The 23380-nt window shown below is 30.8% G+C and overlaps 1 protein-coding gene across 1 annotated transcript; it reads left to right on the top strand.

Moving 5' to 3' along the window:
* Window positions 1-20197: 20197 nt before the first annotated feature.
* On the top strand, window positions 20198-22392 carry LOC133301634 (zinc-finger homeodomain protein 4). Its single transcript, XM_061501284.1, has one exon. It carries the CDS (start codon window positions 21206-21208, stop codon window positions 22049-22051), a length of 846 nt encoding a protein of 281 aa, XP_061357268.1. The 5' UTR covers window positions 20198-21205; the 3' UTR covers window positions 22052-22392.
* The last annotated feature ends 988 nt before the right edge of the window (window positions 22393-23380 follow it).

Below are 23380 nucleotides of genomic sequence, written 5' to 3'. Positions count from 1 at the left end.
TGTACCCCAATTGAAAGACTACATTTGAAGCCTACAAGCACGTCATCCAAAAAATAACATAATTTCCTCTATTCTATGGAATGGAGCAACTTATTCTATTGAAACTAGAAGGACAAATTTTTATCAACCCTAAGAAAAATGTAAGGATGTCTTATTATTTTCCAATCATATGTAAACAACTGACAATTTATAATTTAACAGTTACTTTTCATTTGATTTAAAAATAAATGTTATCGCAAGTGCTGTACCAATTGAGGCTTCAAATAACGAAAATCGAATTGACAATGCTATACCTGAAGATGGAGAACAACAAGATACTCTGTAAATAATAAAATATTTTTTTTTTGAATTCAAGAGTTTTATTATGAACAAATTGAACTAATACTAAATTGTCTTTTTAGAAGATGTTGATCATGGGGAAACACCACTTGCAGATTCAATGAGTAAAATAATTTTAATAATCCCATATTCGATGGTGGTGAACCACAAGGTAGTCCTTTATTGATATAATACATATTCAAAGACATTTATTTTATTTGAAAGAAATGACTATCATATTTAACTATGTTTGCAAAAATATATGATATTTGGTATTTTGCTTTTCAATGTAATTTTTACAGAGCTTTATTTTAGTATGAAGAAAGAGATGAAAAGACAAAGGAGATTTATAATCCTGAATTTGCAATGTGTTGTATGAAATGAAAGATTCAACTTTCATTCTTAAGAAAACCTCCTCACCTATTGTTTAATTTGACAAATGAAATTGATAGTAGGAGCTCCCACTAAATGCAAGATGTTCGTCAATACAATAGCATGTTTGCGTTCACTTAAATCAGAGGAAAGGTTGACACGTCTTTAAACAATGGCACCGCTGCTCTACAATTTATTTTGAGTGGGCAAAATTTTCATAAGATTGGTTCTTTACTCCCAACTGAAGGACGACAGCCAAAGTTTGCTCAATTGTATATCTACAATACTCAAAATTAGATTTCAAATAGGATGCACCCTTTTATGTGATTCAAGATTTTAACAAATATCTCATAATGTTTAATGTATTCTTTTTTGTTGTATGATATATCAAATGCTCATCATTATAGTCAATAACTTATCTATTATGTTTTCTTATTTTTCAAAATAGGGGCAAAAATACGAGAATTTTGGATGAATCTTTGGTTCAAGATTTGAAACAGATGATTGATGAACACAATGTGCTAGCAAAAAGCTTTAAAAGGGTTAAAGATTATTTAGATCAGCAACAAACAACAAATGTTGGCCTTAGATTGTTTTGAAATCACTCAAGAGATTCAAGGACATACAATCTTCCAACTACTGATGAAGTAGTTGTCATGTTGAAGATTATGATGCTTATGAATTTGGAAGAGATGTCATTGTTAGAAAAATTGATGGCGAGTTGCAGAAAATTCATGAAACTCACACTGCTTTCATACCTCTAAAATATCCTTTGTTGTTTCCATATGGTGAAGAGAGTTACCAAAGAGGACATACCAGGGTCATGGTCACGTTAGGAGAGTTCATTGTCTTTAGAATTCAACAATGAAATTTTGAATATGGCAACATCTTAAATGCCAAGAGGATATTCCAACAATTTTTGGTTGATGCGTATTCATTGATTTAAGCCCAAAGGATTCAATGGATTAGGTTGAACTAAGATGTCATTAGATCAAATATCTTGAGTGGATTACAAGAGGCAGTTATGGAAGGTGAAACAGATGCAACAACCTCTGGAAAACTTAAAAGTAATTCATGTTGTGCAACATAACACAAGTGAGTTCTTTTTTGTATATGGCTACGGTAGGATTGAGAAAAATTTTATTTGGAAAACTCTGTCAGCAACTGTTCGGTGTCAGGGTAAAATAGTCCTCAACGTTGCTTTAAGTGAGATTGCTGTCTTGCTTTTGCCAAGGGTAGGACAAGACATTCTAGATTCTTTCTCGACATGCAATATTAAACAAGGGAGTTTAAAGACAGGGCTTCTTCAACAAACCAATCTAATATTTATTACATGTAGTAAAATTGATTTTTATTACATGCAATATCAACATGTAATAAAAATCAATCCGTCATAACCCCGACACATCGCACGAGTTAAAATACTAGTTACTAGTATGTAGCAATTGGTGTCATTATAGGTTCAACAAGATCAAAGTGCCACGAGGTTGCACCTTGTCAGTCCTGTTGGGATGTTGTCACATGACATAATCTTGGTTATCCATCCTATATTTTACTCCATCTCATGCCTTTATCATCTCATTATGCATAGATGTTAATTAAAATCATAAATAATAATTAATATCTAATTGTAAAAATTATAAATAATACAACTGCTATTTTTTTAAAAATTAGAATTAAAATCATTGAGTTAAAAAAATATAAATAATTTTCACGTCTCATGCTATTTTTCAAAATTTCTATGAAATCAAAAACATCAAATTTATTGTTCATAATTACAATTTAATGATTAGATTTTTTTTTCACCAAAAGAATTTTAAATATTAATATGATTTAAGTGTGATGGGTGATATCATGGTGCATAATTACTTAAATACTAAAGCTATGCATAATTACTTAAATACTAAAGCTATTCGTGAAACATTATAATTATTGTATGATGATTTTGAATATATTTTTGTCTATTAATTAATGTGTTTTACTATTGTTTTATTTTCAAAATATATGAAAGTGTGAAAAATCAAGAGAAAATTAAGTTGTACCAGATGAACGTTTTTAAAATATTTGATTCTTTTGGATAAATAAAGAAATAAAAATAAAAATTAATGATTAATTTGTCATTGTTAAAAAATATTGACGTTTTTGAATTTGTAAAAATTTTAACATAAAAAAATGTTTATAACTTCAATTATTAGTTAACTCAATAATTTTAATATTAATTTTTGAAATAATAGTTATAATATTATTTATATTCTCAATTAATAAATAGTAAGTATTATTTATAATTTGAAACATACAATTAGAATTGTTTCGATTACTCAGATTAACTCAGTATATAAAATTAATTCATGTCGACACAAAAGTCTTTAATTCATTTTTTATTGATGATAATTCATTAATCAGTTATTAGAAGCTGATCCTCTTATAATAGATTGAACAATCTCTTTTCTCTGAATTTTCTTTTACCATAAATTTTAATTCTAATAAAAAAACCTTTAATATTCTTTTGAGTACTAAAATTCTTCTAATATTTTTTTTTCGGTAAACAAAATGGCCATAAGTCAAAAAAAAAAAAAAAAAACTAACAATTCAGAGCAACAGAGTGCTCTCTCCTTACAGAAGCTAAATCAGCCATATATAGCAGAAGTATTCCAACAGGAGGATCATTAAACATAATCTGATCTGGAAGCTCTGGAGAATCCAGAATATGGTTAGCCAACCAGTCAGCACACATATTACCTTCTCTGAACATGTGTTTTACCTGAATCTGCCACTCCTTCCCAAGCCATGTCTGTATGCGAGATAACAGATGAATCTCACGGACTGCTGCACCTCTCTTGGTGAGCCCAGTGATTGCAGATAACGAATCACTTTCTAAATTGATACTGCGAAATCCAGAATTCCAAGTTATCTCTAATCCTTTCAAAATGCTCCAAAGTTTAGCTCTAAAGGATGAATATGAGCCTAGTCTGAATGCAAAACCTCCCCTCCAACTCCCATGTGCATTTCGGATTACACCCGCACAAGAAGCCTGACCAGGATTCCCTCGAGAAGCTCCATCCGTGTTTATTTTCACGACACCAACTTCTGGAAATTGCCAGGCAATGTTCAGATTTATGTTTCTAGAACTGGCTATTAATTCTTCTAATATTTTACCTACATGCGTTTATTGTTATTAAAAAATATTTCTATATGGATCAGTAACTAGATCAAATGATGGATTTTTTTATTATTTATATTATTATTGGGATGTGTTATAGTTGCTCCTTTTCTACAATTTTTTTTTTTTGGTAATCAAAAGGGCATAGCCCAATCCTTTTCTACAATTTAAGTATATTAATATCATACTTTCACATTATTTTTTATAAGAAATTACATTTTTGTTGTTAAAAAAATAAAAACCAATTTATCATATATGACTATTCTTAGTTGCTGATTTAAGGTGCACGATTTATTTTTATATTTTTGCATTAAGTCAATTTTGGGATCCCGAAAGCTTTTGCACGTAAATGATTGAATGATGTAGATGAAATCATGACGTTTTTAAAAAAAAATTGAAAACTGAAAACTAAATGATAAATTTGAAGCTACATATAAACTTATATTATAATTTTGACTAATTATCAGCCTTGAAAAAAATAGTCGGGTGGGCTTGATGCATCATTACGGGTCCAGCAAAAATAGTTGGGCATTGGCGAATAGGAAACATACATACTCTTCCAGTCCCTGAAGAATTAACATTGACAAGAGAAATGACAAGTTCCAAGCCCATACACAACGAACCAAGTCCTTATCTTCATTCTTTTGTTTTTCTTCTCTTTCCTTTGTTCTTCCCGTCAACAAATAAATTACAGGAAAATAGACCAAAACCATTGTTTAACTATAAAAAAAAACTCACTTCACCTATTAAAAGAAATATTAGTGGTTCATTGGTGAAAAGACATAGTGACGAATCTCTGGAAAATTCCGAGAAACTCGGAGGTTATTAATATAAATTGAAAAATGATCATTCTTATTTCTGTGTCTCTGGTATATGACCGAAGCAGGTAACATATCATTGATTAACTTATTGAGTCCTAAAGTAATAAAAATATATTTACTCTATCGATTGTGTTTACTTTGATGTTTGTGCTTATGGATACCTATTGTTGATTTCAGTCTAAAATAATATAACCTAAACATGGACCAAGTTTATTTGATATATTGTTATGCACTCAAGTGCGAGATGTATAGTAGATTGGGTTCAAATGGCTTGGGCTCACCCGCCCTATTGATCGCAAAGCAGGTTGGATTATACTATGCAACTTATATTTCATGAAATTTAACACAGGTTATACAAGACATGTTGCAATAAATTTCATGTATAGATTGCATAATATAACCCAACCTGACATTTTTTATTTAGTTATTGGGCTTCAACCCATATGAATCCAAATAACATTGCTTTTATATATTGGGTTTGTATTTAAATATATTATTAAATTATATTAATCAGTTTGATATTTCTGTTTTATTGCAAAATAAATTTTTCTCTTACACTCAGTAAGTGAATTTTATTGTAAACAAAAGAGATAAAAAAAATTAATAAATCTCGTTCACTTTATGATAGAAAAAATTATTCTATAATAAAACAGAAATATTTTTTTCATTATTAATATATCCAACGATAACCATAGACTCCTGTTGCAATTATTTGTGCTTTTATGATTTATATTGCCAAAAGTCTGCGCTGCGCGTCTGATAGCGCTTTGGCTACCTAACAGCAATCCAATCTGCTGCTGAGAAGGTTGACAGAAACTTTTTGATCTTAATGCTACTTGGGTGCATCATGCAGCAGGTGTAGCAGATCTTTGCTCGCTTAAAAGAGAGAGAGAGAGAGCAATGGAAAAAAGTACAATACTGGCATGCATCAATGAACATGCAAAAGTGCCTAAAATTTTAACAGACGTACCTTTGTTGTCACGCTCATTTTCCTGAGGGGTTTTCTTACACGCTACATCTATCTATTATCCATATCATAAAATTTTCAGAGCCTTTAATTTTTTTATTTTATTTTTGAAAACAGACCCTTTAATTTAAGTAAAAGATTGCATGAGATTCCCATCATGGTAACGGAAATATTTTTAATAGTACGGTACCCTGTTTATCAAATAAGAAAAATTTGAAAAAATATAGAGAGAAATATAAAAATAAAAATAAAGGTTAAAATAAAAAAATTATCCATTTTAATAAATGGATATATCGAATTCGGTATATGGGATATACCGAAAATTTGCTCCATAATAACACTAGTACTGTCATGCTGGCATCTGCTTCTGTTTCTGCCTACAAAGATATACAACTACAAGGCACAGCAAATCCTCGTAGCTAAGGGTGATAAACGAATTATAAGTCTTTTAAGGATTTTCGCCGGCTCGTAAAGGTACGAGTTTACATACTTAAAATTAGTTGTTGGAATCAGGTTTGGACTTGTATAAAAGCTCATTTAATACAAAAGTTTCAGGCTTCAATTTAAAAGCTCGGACTTAGAGCCTCTCAGCTGACCTAGTATATTAATTTTTATTTTTATTTTATATTTTTTATACTACTTGTAATAGTCTTTTCTCTTTCTTCAATCCATTTCACCTCATCTTATTGGTTAAATAGACTTTTTGAATAATTTTATTTTATATTATGATGTTTGGACTACGAAGCACCGACACTTTAAAAATCCTGACGTATCGTGTCTTACGCTTTTCAACACTCTCGGACACTCCGACACTCCCCGACACTTCAACACGCGTTATAGAAATTCAAAAAAAAGGTTAAGGTTGCATTGCGTTAAGTTTTTAATTTCAACTATTAGATTCGTTGGATTACAATTACCATTTTATTTAGTTTGATATAAATATTTGAGATATCTTATGTTTCTTTGCAAAATTTATGAATATTATAAGTTTAGATTCATTTTTTTGTTAAATTATTGAATATTAAATAAAATATACACTACATAAATTAAAAATATTATTTAATATCAAAACATGTCCTAATATGTCGAAATCTAATATTTTTTACAATTAACGTGTCGGAGTGTCATGTGTATCGTGTCACGTGTCAGTATCGGTGCTACATAGTGTTTGGATATACATTGAATTTATGAATATTTATGAAATTATTAGTGTTGTTGATTGTATATTCTATTTGGATAAAATTTTATTGTCTTAATTTTTTTAAACAGGCTAAATTAGGCTTTTTTTATAAATAAACCAGGTCACATACCGATAATTATATTCATAACAGACTGACACATTTAAACACAAACTTAATCTTTTTAGATCAAAACTCAATTTGACTCGGCCCGTTAACATCCCTACCTGTAGCTCGTGGCTTATTCAGACAAAAGCTTTTTCCCCATTGAATTTGCGGGGTTTGCATAATCGCATAGACGGGTTTCCCGGGGAATTGGGTTTTGTTTAATTTATTTTAGGGAAATGATACTCTCATGCAACATAAGATACCTATCTCATGTTATATACTCATAGAATTTTGTGCCAATTTTTTCTTTTCTTTTTTCTTTTCATTTTAAATTGTGGACCCCACATATTTGTATCACCCACATGAGATAGTACTCTCATGTAACATAAGATTAATAAACCCCTCTATTTTATGCAAGTACTATCTGCAAAGCTTCAGTACAAGTAGAAGCCTTTTTACTGCTTCATGCAAAAATTCTTAGGTGATGTTATGATTTTGGTCATTAAGCTTCTCTAAATATATCTTTCATTCAAAGCATGGTGCGCTTACTCAAGCAAATTTCTTTTTTTGTAAGTTATGTAATAAAATTGGACTGCATTTAGGGTTAGTTTGGATGATTTTTTTTTCTCTCCAAAAATTACTTTTTTCAAAAAATAATAATTATTTTTCACTTTAAGTTCGTTTGGATATCTGCTTTAAAAAAACAAAAGTCACAAAAATCAAAAAATCTGTTTTTTTTGAAGCTAAAAATTTTATCTTCTAAAAAAAAGTCAAAAGTCAAATATTTTTTTCAAAAAATAAATATTTTTATGAAAATATAAATAACTTTAATTTTTATAAAAAGTACTTCTAAAATAAAAAAGAAATAAAAATTATTTTTTCTATAAGCCCAAACAGCATTCTACTCATCTGGCCTAAGATGATAATTGGTAGACTTTTTTCTCCTAAGGAAAAATGTTACCTTAAGCAATCAGTATACCCATATGAGAAATAGATAATAAAAAATCCATTCTTGAGGCTTCATTTTATTGTTTAAATGTTTGGTTTTCGAATCTGTTATGCCAAGCTTTCCATTGAATATAATAATTTAGTAAGAAGTTGTAATAGTTGGTATTTAATTTTGTACAAGTTTCTTAAGAGAAAATAAACATGACAAATCTAAAAAAGGTTAAGATGATTTAATAGGGTTCAAAGTAAGGTGGGCTATTCTTCCGCATGCAACAATAAGCTATTAGTGTTGGCAATATCATAGAAGAATAAGTGTAATATTATTTTATGGAGATAAATTAAGACCGTAGGGTTTCTTCATATTGGGTGATGGTGAAAACTGAAAAGGGTGGAATATCTCCCACTGAGTAACCTTACCTACTGCCTTCCACGTCTTTATTAAAAAGGCCGTACATATATTGAAATCGGTCGAAGCATGTATTAATTACTGCTACTTTTATATTATTAAAAAAGATTTGGTTGAATAATTTTTTATGAAATTCACTGTTGGCTGAAAGTTTTTATTATGCAATTTTCACGTCAATATAATACATATTCTAAAAATATATAAATTTATGAAATTACAATTTTTTTACTATTTTTTTTTATAAAATTAATATGATAAATAATTACTATATGGGATAATATAAACTGATATACACACATTCACCTAATAACTTAAATTTTTAAATTAATTTAGTTTGATATTAAAAATGACAAGCAAAACTGAATTTGTATATTATTAATGCTTCAAAATCTAAAAAAAAATGATTTTGTGTTAAATGTATGATGAAATAAAATAAAATATATACATGTCTTAGGTTTTTTTGTTGAATTAATTTTTTTATAATAATAGTAATTAACAATTATATTATATTTTATGGAAAATTATGAAATAATATAAAAATATAAAATCATAGGGTAAGTATAAATTGATGGGCAAAGAAAGTGAGAGACACGCACAGTTTGGATTATGGGACATTGGTTTGAGGTGGGCAAAGATAAGTTGGTGGGACCCAGCAAAATGCACACATGAAAGAGAAAAGCTTAATAGGGAGAGAGAGAGAGAGAGAAGTTTTTCAGTTTCAGTGGTTGATGATGCGAGATTTCGCATGCGTACGTCTCTCCCTCTCACACTCTCAGGCTTATTAGTTATATTGGATATCTCTCTCTCGGAAATATTTTTTATGGTCGAAGACCACTTAATAATTTGGTGTTTCTCCTGACAACACTAATTTTTTCTTTCCTTTTTTATCTTTATTATTTTTTATCTTTTCAATTTTATCTTCTTATTTATACTAAGGATCACATAAAAAATAGTGGTCCCGGATCATAATAAATCTTCTCCTCTCTCTCCTTTTCAAACTCACTTCTCCCGAGGCTTAATATTTTGTTAGGAACTCCTTCTAATCACCTCTGGACTGTCCCCCACTCAAACGCAACCACCCCCCAGGAAAAAGCTGTGACAAAATTTAGAGGGTTTGTTTTTAATTATTACGTTTTTATTTTTACTTTGCGAAAACTATAGTACAAATATAAACATGTCACTAGGTGTCATTTCTATCCGTGTTCATTGTTGTTTTTTTGCCTTTTTTTTCATAAAATTTTGGTAACACAAAATAAAAAAGAAGTGACATTTTTATAATTTTTGTTTCTGTTTTCTAGGGTGTATTTGCTATGAGAGTTTTTTTTAGGTATCTAGAAAAGTTGAGATGGATTTTTTAATTGATCATGTTTGGTAAAAGGTTTTAAAAAATTTATCCATTATTTGAATTTGAATTTGTGTGTAAAATTAAAAAAGTTTGTCATTTCAAAATATCACCCAGAGGGTGTAGTATTCTCTTACCCCATCAAATTAAAAAGTAGGAAAAAAAAACAATGGACACAAATATTCTTTCTCAAAAAATGTGCCAAAAGAAAACTAGAGAGATAGTCTTTTTGTATTTAGTCAATGGTTAATTTGTTAATTTCACTCGATTGTTTCATCAATATTTTACCTTCAACCAAATATAGATTCAAAAAATTTAATCCAATTTTTTCGGTAATATTTTGGCCAACCAAATATTTTTTTTTTATTTTTTTTACCAAACTCACTTTCGCACCATATTTCTAGTAATGATATTTTCTTGGTAAATTTTTTTTTTCTCTACCAAATGCACCCCAAGAGTTTTGATAGTTGCCGCATCAATTTCTTTTTGAGGTATTTAGTCATCTTAACGTGGGTATCTAACTACATAGATACAATACTTTGGTGGTATTATGAAATTTTACGGTAATGAAACGTTGATATGATATCGGTTCCATCAATACCACTGACGAGACTAGTCTCATCAATACCAGTAACATATTTAAGTATTTAACTACATTAATTTAGAAAAAGTTATCCAATTAACTTTAATCTTCTTTTTTACCCAAAATTCTTGTAATGACTGAATGTTTGTATTAGATGTTTATATTCGGTACATCGATATCATATCACGTTTCTATATGAGCATGTGAAATGCCTATAATTTAAGATTGTTTAAAGTTAACACCAAAAAATTGTTGTTCTAGTGATGACTAATTAGACTCCAGAATATATTCTATCAAAAAGGGTATAGTGGGTTAAATTTATGAAAGTTATAGCTCTTGAAAAGGGTGTAGAGGCTCATGCCAAAAATTAAATTAGATCGATCCATTAGGGCTTCGAATACCGATTGACATTTATAAAAGAAAAATAAAACATAAAAACATACCAATTAATACCTGAAAATCTTAATTTCCATCTGGCACAGGCGGCCTCGCGTGATGTGGTTAAATTCTTAGCAACAAACGTACACCACCATTCACCAATGGAGTTTACGTGATTGGATTAAATAAGAAAATGATCAATAAGAGATAAAGCTACTCACAAAAAAAAGGACAAAGGAACTAAGTTATTAATGACTAACCTCAATGGATTTGTGACTCTAGTTTGTCTTGCCTGTGTGCAAGGAAAGAGATGAAGAATATTTAGAGAGAGAGAGAGAACGAGATCGCGTAAAATATTAAGTGAATGTTGATGATATCTAGTTCATTCTTAATAAATGACTTCATATGTATAGATAAAAGTGGCGATGTTTCTCTTCATTTAGCATAAATGTAATAATGAGAGTATTCAAGTATTGGGTTTGAGTTGTTCATGGTCCCCCAACTGAATCAAAATGGTCAGTGTCTCAATCCCATCAGTCTCTCTCTCACGCACGACTCAAGCTTATCATTAAATCTAGATAAGATAATTCTATCCACTTTTTCGTCGGATATTCATTTACAAATTGAAATATACAATATTACTGTCCTGATGCCGATGTAGTGATCGATTTCCCAATAAAAAAGCAACCTCCTTCGTAGGCAAGATTCTGCATTGTCCAATACATTATTATTATTATTATTATTATTATTACGCTGTCTAGATTGTTTTCGGACATGAAATTGATATTCAATTTTATGTATTCAGATCAAATTTAGATGGTTTGATCCAGCAGGTACGTAGCTTGTAAAGAATTAACTCAGGCATGAAATTATCTATTAATAAATAAAAAACCCTCATAATAATTTTTCTGTTTACTTTAATTTCTACAGAGACTTTTAATTAATTTTTAGACATGTAGAGTTTACGATTCTTTAATATGATATAAAATTGTTTATATCATATTAATATTAAACTCATGTTATCATTAACATTTTTCAAAATGTTAACCATATATATCAGAAAAGGGGTTTCTGCTTTTCCCAAGTCAAAATATTTTGTTTCTCGGGCGAGAAAGGTTGAGTATGCCAAGAGATATTTTATCATTGGTCAACCTAGCTAGCTAGCAAATGAATTTGTCATTATATTACACCCGGCCTGTCCTGTTTGTTCCTACAGCTTCCTAATATTGGAAGAGAAACCAACATTAATTGGTTTATACTATATTAGAGAAGTCTTTCTCAGATTAAATTTCTAATTTGAAAGTATCATAAATTTGGAATATCGATCGATGACCAAATAAAGTCGTACCAACATGAACTCGATCGAACCTTTCTTTTCCAAATATTCTCCTTCAATTTCATTTGCCACATTCTGGGTCATGTTAGCTAAAAGATTGTGGTTGGATAAGAAATTAAAGTGGAAGGGATATAGAATAGTCATGTATCAGGAAGAATATAGTTTTTTTTTTTTGTTGTCCTCATAATTTTGTTTTTCTTCAATGGCTACGGCATTACTTTGAATCTCATGCCTTGCCCTTGCCCATCGTATGGCCATGTAGAAAGTTAGGTGGGTGCCCTTTTGCCCCCCTTTGTGTGAGTGAGTGGCCTTCGGGTCTTACACTCTTTCTTCACGCAAAAATTAAAAGCAATGGGAATGTTCCCAACGGCTAGTCCTTGCTTTTCAGTCGTTTTTGAAAACAAAAAGATTCTATCATAAGCTGAAGGGTCCCAAACGACACAAAGCACGGCCTACCCTGAAACCAAATCAATGAGTTATGTGGACATGACAGAGACATGGCTGCGCTTGAAAATAACTACCCAGTTTTTATTTTATGCAAATTAATCTGCTTTTGATTGTTTGTATTGTATTTGGTGTTTAATTTGTCTGAGGTTTTTGTATCTAGCACATTGATATCAAAGTTAACAGAAATTTCAACTAAGGGAATTAGAAGGAAAGAGAAGGGGAAAAAAAGTAAGAGAGAAGCATGACAAAAGCATTTACATATAATGAGTAGTACTGACTGAGCTTGAAATGATAGTCCAGTCTGGCGGTTTCGGATGCTAGTCTAAGATTGGAAGGTAAGAAATTGGTTACTCTCTGAACATTTCAAGTTTAAGGAACCAAACCAAACTCTTTCGAGTCTGCATATGCTTTTGAAAGAGTATAAAATGATCCTTTCCTCTCTTATGACACAGAAAGAGCAAAGTTGTCCCAAGAGTAGGAAGCTAGCAAAAATGATACCAATATATTTGGTGGTGGTCACTTGCTGTGAGTACTCTGCTCTACATGTGATCTCTGTTGCACAGACACATATTGTTGAGTGCTTGGGAATTAAAGGCCACATAGGTTCAATTTGCCATTAATTCTGTCAAGAAACCCCTTCCCCCAAGGGCAAAATAAAAATAAATGAACGAGTAAAAAAACCAAAAAGAAAAAAATAACCTCCAAATGAACAAACACTAGTCTATGATTTAAAACACGTGTTTCTAGCTTTAAACAGAAAGGAATTATTGTACTAGTTATGTTCATCATGACAAGCATGTCCAAAGCAAATCATCCAAAGGGGAACCAAAAAAACGAAGTCAATTTAAGTAATTTGATTCGTTAATGGAAATGATTGGCATAATAAAGTTAGCATTGGTTTCCTAAAGCAAGGCACCTAGGAAAACGGGTTGGTGTAGAGTAATACAATTAGAAGAAAGGCCAGCATGTTATTGCAAATTATCATGAGGATGAAATCTAGTTGACGGAGAATAATTTGCTTTGCAATTAAAAAGAGGGAGAGGAGAGGGGTGGGACAGAATTGTTTGCTTTTCTTATTCATTTGTCATTGAATAATTTGCTTGCTTTTTAATGTAAGAGACAAAGTTCTAACTTCACATTGGGAATATCAACTACTCTCTTTGTGTAATATTCTTTTAGTTCGGGTCTTACAGAATCATAGAATTATACTATAAGGTATGCACCTCAGAGATATCATATAGACAGATATCTTGGTTGGTTTATAGCCAACATTTCAATCAATGCACACAAACAACAGATTTATAGTCAAGACGTGAGTGTGTGTACAGTGTTGACAATAGTAATAAATGAGTTCAGTGTGTGTACTTGAGGGTCTTTAGCCTTTTATTTATAAGGGTTATCATTTTGGGCTTGAGCTGTGCAGATCTCTCAGTTGGTGTATGATTCAATCTTTTATTTGTTGGGATAAAAGCTTTGTCTCCTTATCTTTATTATTTCATACTGTTAAGATAATTGTGTTATTATCCATTAAGAGATTCGTGGATAGGTAATTAGGTCTTAGGATATGAATATATTCCATAACACTTTTCATTTGTCCGCTTGCTAAAAGAGAAGAATAAGCAAGTAATCAACACTAAGCTAGCTTTGAATCTTCAATGATGTAACAAAGCATATATATTGTTCTATGGAGGAGTTCCTTTCTTTCTTTTTTTCTTTTATTTATTCATTGATAATTATGGTTCTATTTACTTGCAACAAAAGCTTAATTAAATTGGAATTTATTCAATCCAATTGCAAACTAGATTATGGTTTGCAGCGACTGAAACACCGACACATCATCTTGTGTTCGTCATTTGTTGAATAAGCATAATCCTTGGTTGTACCATGTCAGTACGTAGTGGGTTTTCACACAATCCCTAAACAAGGGATTTTTTTATAGTCACCCAGTTCCATATCACTATTTTGTGTTCCTTTGTTTTTTTGGATAAAATTTTATTTCATTTATACCCTTCTTTTTTTGCCATATTTCTCCTCCATTCTTTTTTCATTCTATATTTAGAAAAGAAGTTGTATGCCGGGCCCATAGCAAACAAGCTCTTAAACAAGGCCATGATCCATATATGAGCAGATCAAATGGGATAAATTATTAGGGGCAGGTTATATTTACAAAATTTTTATTTATAAATTCTTACAAATTATACTAAATACTACCGGTCATACTTTAATCATGCAGTGTACGACTGGTTGTACTTAATGTAATTTGCAAAAAAAAAATTGTAAACAAATCCTATCCCAAATTATTAATACCCATCATTTAAGATGGGTATCACTATCCACCCTCAGTTTAGCCAAAGCTTGGGCTGAAACGTCTCCATTTTTAGGAGAAATGACTTGAAGTTTCACCGTTCTATGTCATGGAGGAGATTAATCTCTTTATATGAGTGGGACATTCCTAAAAATAAAAAAAAAGTGATGTTGCTTACTAGAAAAATTCAATAAAGTGATGCCACCAATAATGGCATATAGTACTGCATCGGTGATTTATTAGTTTGGTTTCTTTTTAATTTTTTACTCATCCAAAAATAGTTTTTTGAGTCAAATAAATGTTCAATGTTGTTATAAAATTTCACAAATGAGTCTTACATATAAGCAAGGCATAATAAAGCTTACATCCCCTTAACAACAAGTAATGTTCATGATTATTGTGCAAATAATATCTTTTGTATATATTGACTTTGTAATTTTTTTTTTAAATACAAAAGCATCAATAACGATAATATAGTTTTTTTTGGGAGGCAATGAGACGATAATATAGTTTTTTTTTTTGGGCAACGAGATATGAAGCTCTACACAAATGAAATTTCGTTGATGAGATGTGACTAGATTTTTTTTTGAATTTAGTCGATGCATTAATAAGTCTTGGGTTTATAAACTTTTGGGTAATGATTGGGGAAAAACCCAAATAAGTAGTAAGAAATTAATATATTGGATCGATTTCGATTAGATTGGTTTTCATCAACCCATCCGAAAGCCGATCTAATCCAATTAAAATTTACGATTTTTTTTTGGTTTTTGATTTTTGATTTATTCGGTTATCAATTTTTCAGTTCGATTACCGCAATTTAAATCGATTTGGATTGATTGATCAACTGCAAAAAATGAAGAATTTAGGATCGGAGGGCTGTAATCCATACTGTTTCCCTCAAAACAAAAAGGAAGACAATGTGGGGCTCCGAAGCATCTCGAAAATAGTGATCAGGCTGCGTCATGTTTCGTCAACATTATTTATTTATGTGGACCCTTCATCATAGCAACGCAACGCAACAACAGCCCAGCGCCATAAGTAAACTATCTTGTTTCCGGAGTGCGCATCGTAACTCATCATAAATTATAAATAATTAAGGGTTTTATAATTCTAAAATTATATAAGAGTTGAAATCTTATGTTATAAAGATAAAATGTATGTGGATCTATGTATTAGAAAAAATTATGTACGGAATTTATGTCAGCTCAGAAATCGAAAGATGTATAGAAAGATTTCAATTCTCAATACAATCAAATAGAAAGAACCCCAAGGGCGCCATATTCTAGGAGATCAAATTATGTGATTGAATAAATTCTCCTCTATCTGTTCATATAGCCAAGAGAAATCATGAATCATAATAGAAGAGTTTGCCTCACCTATAAGTAAATATTTCATAGTAATCTTATTAGACCGTATATTTTTCTTGAAATATCGAGATAGTAAAATGAGAATTATAAAATTCAATAATTAAACCTACCATAAGCATTTTGCTCTAATAGCATGTAATTAGCATGGTAAGATAATCCCAGTCATGAATAATGAACAAGTCAAGTATGCATCAGGAAAGTTTTATTACCATATAAAGCATAGGTTCAAAAATTGTTTATCAGAAAGTATTAATTATAATAGCGAGAGAAGTAAATAATTCTTATATTCATAAATATTTAGAATATAATATTATATTTTGTCTTTCTTAAATTTTATGTTGGATTGAGTGCTTAACTGCTTACCATTTACTTAAAAGAATGTATATCACACTTTCTAGTTATCCTTATCTGTCCAAGTGTTATGATTTAATTTAACTTTGATTCACATCAATCACGTCTTGTCAAAACAGGATATATAATGTTGGATCAAATTAATTAATATACCAAAAATTATAATTATTAATCAGAATGCAATTCTGTCTATTTATCGTTCAAACATAAAAATTCGATCTAATTTTTATCCACATCGGGTCTTGCAATTTTGACGTTACCAACACTATGAAGGTAGTTTGATTAGGAGTGTTAACGCGGAGCCAAATTCACTTCTGATGGTAGAAGGTTAAATTTGTGTTTAAATATATCAACATGACTTAATTTGTTATCTGTTATGAATATAATTATTTGTACGTGATCTGACTTATTTACAAAAAATAAAAAATTGATTTAGTCTGTTTAAAAAAAAAGACAATAAAAATTTATTCAAACAAAATATATTATTCACAACACTAATAACTTTACAAAGATTCATAAATTCAATATATATTCAAAAAGTATAATATAAAACAAAATCATTCAAAGAGTTTGCTTAACCAATAAAATGTGATAAAAGGGGTTGAGGAGAGAGAGAGGACTATTAAAAATAGTATAAAAAATGTTTACCAAAAAAAAAAAATAGTATAAAAATATAAAATAAAAATTAATATACTAAGTCAGCCAGAGATTCTAAGGCTGAACTTTTGAATTAGAACGTGGGATCTTTTTATTAAATGAATTTTTATACCTGATTCATTTAACACCCCTAATTTTGATTACCTTATTTTGACGTTAAAAGAATTATTTTATTTTTAAAAAAATAATCATATCTTTAAACTAATTACTTACAAATCATGCTGTTAATTTGTGATAAAAGTAGATTGAAGATTCAATTATTTCTAACCAAAATTGAGTCAATACAGTTACTTGTCTTACATAACGGATGTATTGTTCAAGTTTCAATTACAAAAAATTCTTACGAGAAATAATTGAGTTTTAAAACTTGAGTTTTAAAATTATTAAAAAAAATTTTTACTTTAAAACGAGTTTTAAAGTGAAATAATTGTTTATCAATTTTTCTTTTTTAACTAATCAGTGTCTTCGCAACCCACCTTGAAAGAAAACAAAGTGACTGGATACTATGTTCAATGCTAACATATAGCGTTTATTTGGTTAACGAAAAATAAATAAATTGGATCCTGTAAGTGCATAATACGTTTGTAGCAGTTCTAAACAAATTACAAAAAGAACAAAAGAGAAGAAAGAAAAGCAACAAAGGAAAAGTAATATCCGTGCAGAATTACTAGAAGAAGAGACAACATAGATAAAAACAAATTGTAATGAAGGATAAAGCTTTAAATGTGCTGTAGAGACTGGAATAAAGGTAAGGATAATAAAAGAATAAAGTGATTTGGACGAATTATGAACAAATATACAATGAAAAGGGAAATCCTTTTCCTACTTCCCAGTAGAATATGTAAAGAAGTAAAGAACAGCTTTACAGAGCAACTGTGACGTACTGGTAACTTTTTCATGACAATTTTAAAAATGTTTTCTATATATATCCGTGTTTATTAGCATATTTTTCCTTTTGTTTAGTACATTAATTACATTTTTTTTTCCTTTATATTACGAGATATTTTTATTTTTTTAAAGTTTAAAAATAATTCTCATTCAAAATATCAAATTTGTCTTCAATAAAAATATGTTTTTATTGATTTGAATTCATGATATTATGAAGGTTCTTATAATATATAATTATTAAATTTAAACTTACTTTATCATTTAAACTACTAATTAAGAGTTACTAGTAGATTTTACTTACTCAAGGTTAATATTGACAAGATGAAACATCCTTCTTTCGGAGTCTGCTTCTATTAGTTTCTCTCTCACATGTGATAAATCTGAATGGAATTCAATTGCCGTTTGTATTCCAAAGGAACATCATTGACATGTTGAGTGAACTATTTATTGACAGAACATCACAAGCAACTGTGTCTGTATGCAGAAGAAAAACAACAGTTTGTTATATTACAAAGATTGAAGGGCCTCCGTATAAAAACATAAAAAAGACTCGATAATTAATTTCCGTCAACGGGAATGCTGGCGCGTGAAGGAAGAATACCACTAACGAGCTTTCTAAGTTCAGCCAAAGACCTAATTATCACCTCTGCTCGGCGTACTACGTTTAACTTAGCATCATATCATCACCAACTTTAATTATATCGCAAACTTTCCCGTTTCTCCTTCTCTTTTGTAAAAGACCCTTTGATTTTGGATTTTTAAGCTATTTATTAATTCGAAACATACATAAGTGATAATTTAATGACGAACCGAAGAACACAACTTAAAGTTAGGTCTTGAGAAGGCTTACAAACAATTAGAGAAAGCTATTAGAATTGTTATAGTGATGAGGGGTTTCAATAATCGCACGAGGTCACTATTATCATCAATATTTTACATTCAGTAACAAAGACGAGAGTACACATAGAATTATATATAAGCTAGGAAAAATACAGTTGCAAGGATAAAATGAATATAGAAATTGCACAAATCATGTTTTTTCACTTTATTTTTACGTAATATATTAAAAAAAGAGATATACTACAAAAAAATATATTCAATTGAACAAACAAAGTTTGTGAAATTTTTATGTGAGTATTGTCCGTATATCTAACAACATTCTATAGGATAGATGTAATAGCATATTCAAGAACATCCGATTGTAATTAAAACACAGTTATTAAAAGGGAAAATACTTGTTAAATTAAATTTTGAAGACAATTAGTTCATCAGTCTTCCATTTTATAATCAATAGAAAATTATATTTAGTGCGCCATAATGGATTTTGTAGTTTTTTTCTTACATATATACTCGTCTAACTTATTATAGTTTTTTTTTTTAAATTAGAAAATTCTAGTACGTAATGTGATAAGAGAGACTATAGGTTTACGTGGGGTATTGAAGATCGAACTTGTGTCTCCGTGGTCATGTTGTCTATGATACATACCATGATAAAAAATCATTATATATATAATCCAAAATTTTAAATTTATAAGTAACGAACTTTTAATAATTTTTTATTATATTTTCTTAACACTTGTTCACTCCGAGTATAGTTTCTAGACTAAATTAATTTTTTTTTTAAGTTGAATAGTTCTCTAACAAAATTGATTTCAATATCTATTATCACGTCTTGCTTTCGCCCCATTTTGTCTTTTTTTTTTTTGAAGGGTGGGGTTTTACATTGTCATCTTATTTAACTTAATTAGTCTAGTGGGTTTGCTCAATGAATGCAAATTCAGCTCAGAGCTATCGTAGGAAGGTGTGATAATTAATGAATGTAATTTTTTTGAAATGCTAGCTCCAATATTTCACATGCAAAAGAAGAAAAATTTAACTAATTAATGCCAATTCGTCCGATAGGAACTTCATTTCAGTTAAGTAAAGTGTTAAGTTTGAGATTTGTGAATAAAAAAAAATTAAATATTGCCAATATTAGCTTATTTAATTCCGAAAGAAGGAGTTTAGGTTAATTATTTTGATGGTTTGTATCTGTGAAATGTGAATTCCATTTGAGAAAGGTGTTGTCTCTCTCTCTCTCTCTCTCACACACACACACACATAAACACACAATATAATATATGGTTTGTTTTGTCCTGACCACTATCTGACACACTGCTGCCATCTACATGGCGTAAACTCGATGGCTGATAGTGCAAGCAAAGCAAGCACCCTACCTTTTCTTTTTGGTCTCTCATCTGAACCTCCCTCCTCTCCCAAAACGCCACTGTACATTCCTCTTTGTCTGTAAAAATCTGCTTTTTTTTTTTTTTTTTCCCTCGTCCTTTTTTTTTTGTCCCATACAGACCACCTCTATAAGCTCCTGTTTAGTGCTTCACTACCAAAACCCACCTCCTAACCTCTCTTCTCTTCTCTTCTCTTTCTTTCTCCCCTTCTATTCCTGCTCTCTCTTAGTGTTATTCCCTTCTAAGCCAAATCATCTTTTCCTTTCTTATAACAATCAAAGGTGTTTTGATGGTTGTATGGTGTTTTGAAATCCTCTTCATGTCAGTTTGATCATTTCCTCCTTCCTTTCTTTATACCTGTTTTCATTCATTATCTTCTCCCTTAAGAGAGAGCTACACACTGTTTCTCTCTCTCTCTCTCTCACACACACACTTTCTCTCTCGTTTTCAAGAGATAGAAAATGCCCAGAGTGGGAAAGCGTCTTGTTTGCTGAAAAAGTTGTCTTCTTGTTACCATATCCTCTATGCCCTATCAATATTTCTGAGTTTGTGCTTATTAGTACTGTCTCTTCTTAATTCACCTCAGGTCGGTTCTCTAAGCTGAAATGGTTCAAAACCATTTTCCCCTTCTTCCTTTTGATGGAAAGATACTATTAACCACCCAATAAATCTCCGGGCTAGCTACTTTGTCAAGATAACTCCTTTCAAAGTTAGATTTGGGCCGGGTATTCATCATCTATAACAAGTCTCTTTTGCTTCTTTTTCTTTTTCCTAAGTGAGGACTGTTAAGGGTTCAGAGTAAAATGATGTGAAGTTAATCAAAACGTTTTCATCGTCTTCAGATATTGAAAGACGGAGTTGATAAGGGTGAGTGGTAGCCTGGTAGGATATCGAGGAGTTTGACAGTTGGTGTTACAATCATTTTGGCAGTTGCGTGTATTTCTCGGTCTCTCGTGTCTTGTTGTTTCTCTTTTGGTCTCCAAAGAAGCATATAGAAATAGAATAATAACCCCTCCTCCTTAAGGGAGAAGAGAAGAAAGAGAAGGAAATGGAACTGTCGAGTCAAGAAGTAGAAATCCCAATCCCAATCCCAATAAACAGTAGCAGTACTAATTATGGTGGGGGACATGGTAATGGGCATGGAGAGGGACATGGGCACATGATTCATCATGACCTTCCTCCACACCAAAACCCTTCAAATGGCTCAGATCATGGACATGGACATGGACATGGACCCGGACCCTACAAGAAAGTGGTGAGATATAGAGAATGCCTAAAGAATCATGCAGCAGCCATGGGAGGGAATGCCACGGATGGTTGTGGTGAGTTCATGCCAAATGGAGAAGAAGGGACCATAGAAGCACTCAACTGCTCTGCCTGCCATTGTCACAGAAACTTCCACAGAAAAGAAGTAGAAGGTGAGCCATCTTCATATACCTCACAGTCACATTTCAGCAGGAAATTCATTTTAGGACATCATCATCACAAGAACATCCTCCCTCCTGAGGCACTCGTTGGCTACCCTACACCTAACATTCTACCATCAAGAAGTGTCCCACCCCACCAGATGATATTTCCCTACAACATTGGATCCCTTCCTTCTGAATCTGATGAATTACAAGAAGAGCATGGTGGTGGAACTGGAACTGGAACTGGAATAGTGGCTAGACCTACACAGCTAGTGAAGAAAAGGTTCAGGACAAAGTTCACACAGGAGCAGAAGGAGAAAATGCTCAACTTTGCTGACAAGGTCGGGTGGAAAATTCAGAAGCAAGAGGAATCCGTTGTGCAACAGTTCTGCCAAGAGATTGGGGTCAAACGAAGAGTGCTCAAGGTTTGGATGCATAACAATAAGCACAATCTGGCCAAAAAGAATCATCCCTCACCTATCTAATTAATTATAATTATTATAATTATAATTATTAACTCTCCTCTTTCTCTCTCTCTCTCTCCGTTTAATTATTAGGCGTCAGTGTTGACTTTCTTCCTCCTTATAGTATAGTATCTCTCTAATCATTTCCTGCTTTCTGAGTCTGTTTTGAGTCTTCTCTTTCTCTTTACATAAAAATAATATTCATCTAGTTACCCACAAATATATATATTATATATCGGTCTTTCTTGTGGTACGTAGCTTAGGAATTTGCATTTTTTATTTGCATTTGCATTGCGTGAAGTTTTAGTTTTTGAGTGATGTTTCTCTCCTCTAGCCATTAAGTGAGGACATGTGATGTGAGTCTCAAGTACAATATGTATTCACAGAATTGCATAGGGCTTTGTATGTTACTTTTCTCTTTCACCTTACAGAATCTTCTTCTGTTGTTCTTGCATCATCGGAGCTTCTGCCATCATTTTTTCCAACAGCAGATAAACTGTTTCCCATTAATTTCAAAACATTTTTCCTGCTTGAAAATTAAAATTAAAGAGTCGATTTTGAGCATTAATTATAGTCAATAAATTCAAAGAAAGAAAACGATCAAATATTCAGATAAAATATGAAACAAGTTTTGTGTTGGGATCGAACAAGTTAATAATCATTTAAAATTTTAAACATTTCCACCCTGACCAGTGTACATTTATTTATATATCAATCTTCTTCTTTTTTGGTACAATATATCAATGTTTTTAATTAACTTATACGTATGATAAACATATTGTTTGACCTTGTATGTAACAAACAAGCTTTTAACTAACCACGAGCTTTGTTTTAAATAGTAACAGAACTGAATTCTATGTGGATAGTCATAGTCTTCACCTGGTACTTACCAAAATTTCTTTACGATTAAGCTGAATCTATTATCTAAATAGAATTACATAGCGGAAATCTCATGATCTTTATCAAAAAAAAAAATTATTTAAAAAATACATTTTAAATCAAACAGTTTCCAACAATGATTCATTAAGCATGTTAAATGTCTCAAAAGACACATGAAATCTAATTATAATAAAAATGGCCACTTCAAAATATATAAAAAAAGGTACTTATTGACAGATACAAATATAACATCACTCATAAGGAAATTTTCATTGAATTGGAATAACTTATAAGACCACTTAATATTAATTAAAAAATTTCAAAAAAAAATTTAGGCATATATACGACTTTGGTAAAACTATAGCCAAGCAAGAAAGGAGCCACTATATTGAGGTACAGAAGACGAAGCAAGATTGCAAGAAATAACGTTCTCATAGTTAAGTTAGATCACAGGTAAGCCGGTCTTACTTC

Source organism: Gastrolobium bilobum, unplaced genomic scaffold (genome assembly GCF_033153095.1).
Source record: "Gastrolobium bilobum isolate Gb01-03AN ecotype WA unplaced genomic scaffold, APGP_CSIRO_Gbil_v1 utg13393, whole genome shotgun sequence".
In the NCBI taxonomy this organism is placed as follows: Eukaryota; Viridiplantae; Streptophyta; class Magnoliopsida; order Fabales; family Fabaceae; genus Gastrolobium; species Gastrolobium bilobum.
This window is presented reverse-complemented; position numbering and strand designations above follow the sequence as displayed.

What these genes read in the sequence shown, in the direction of transcription:
- LOC133301634 (XM_061501284.1), top strand. Translation starts at nt 21,206, where the DNA reads ATGGAACTGTCGAGTCAAGAAGTAGAAATCCCAATCCCAATCCCAATA.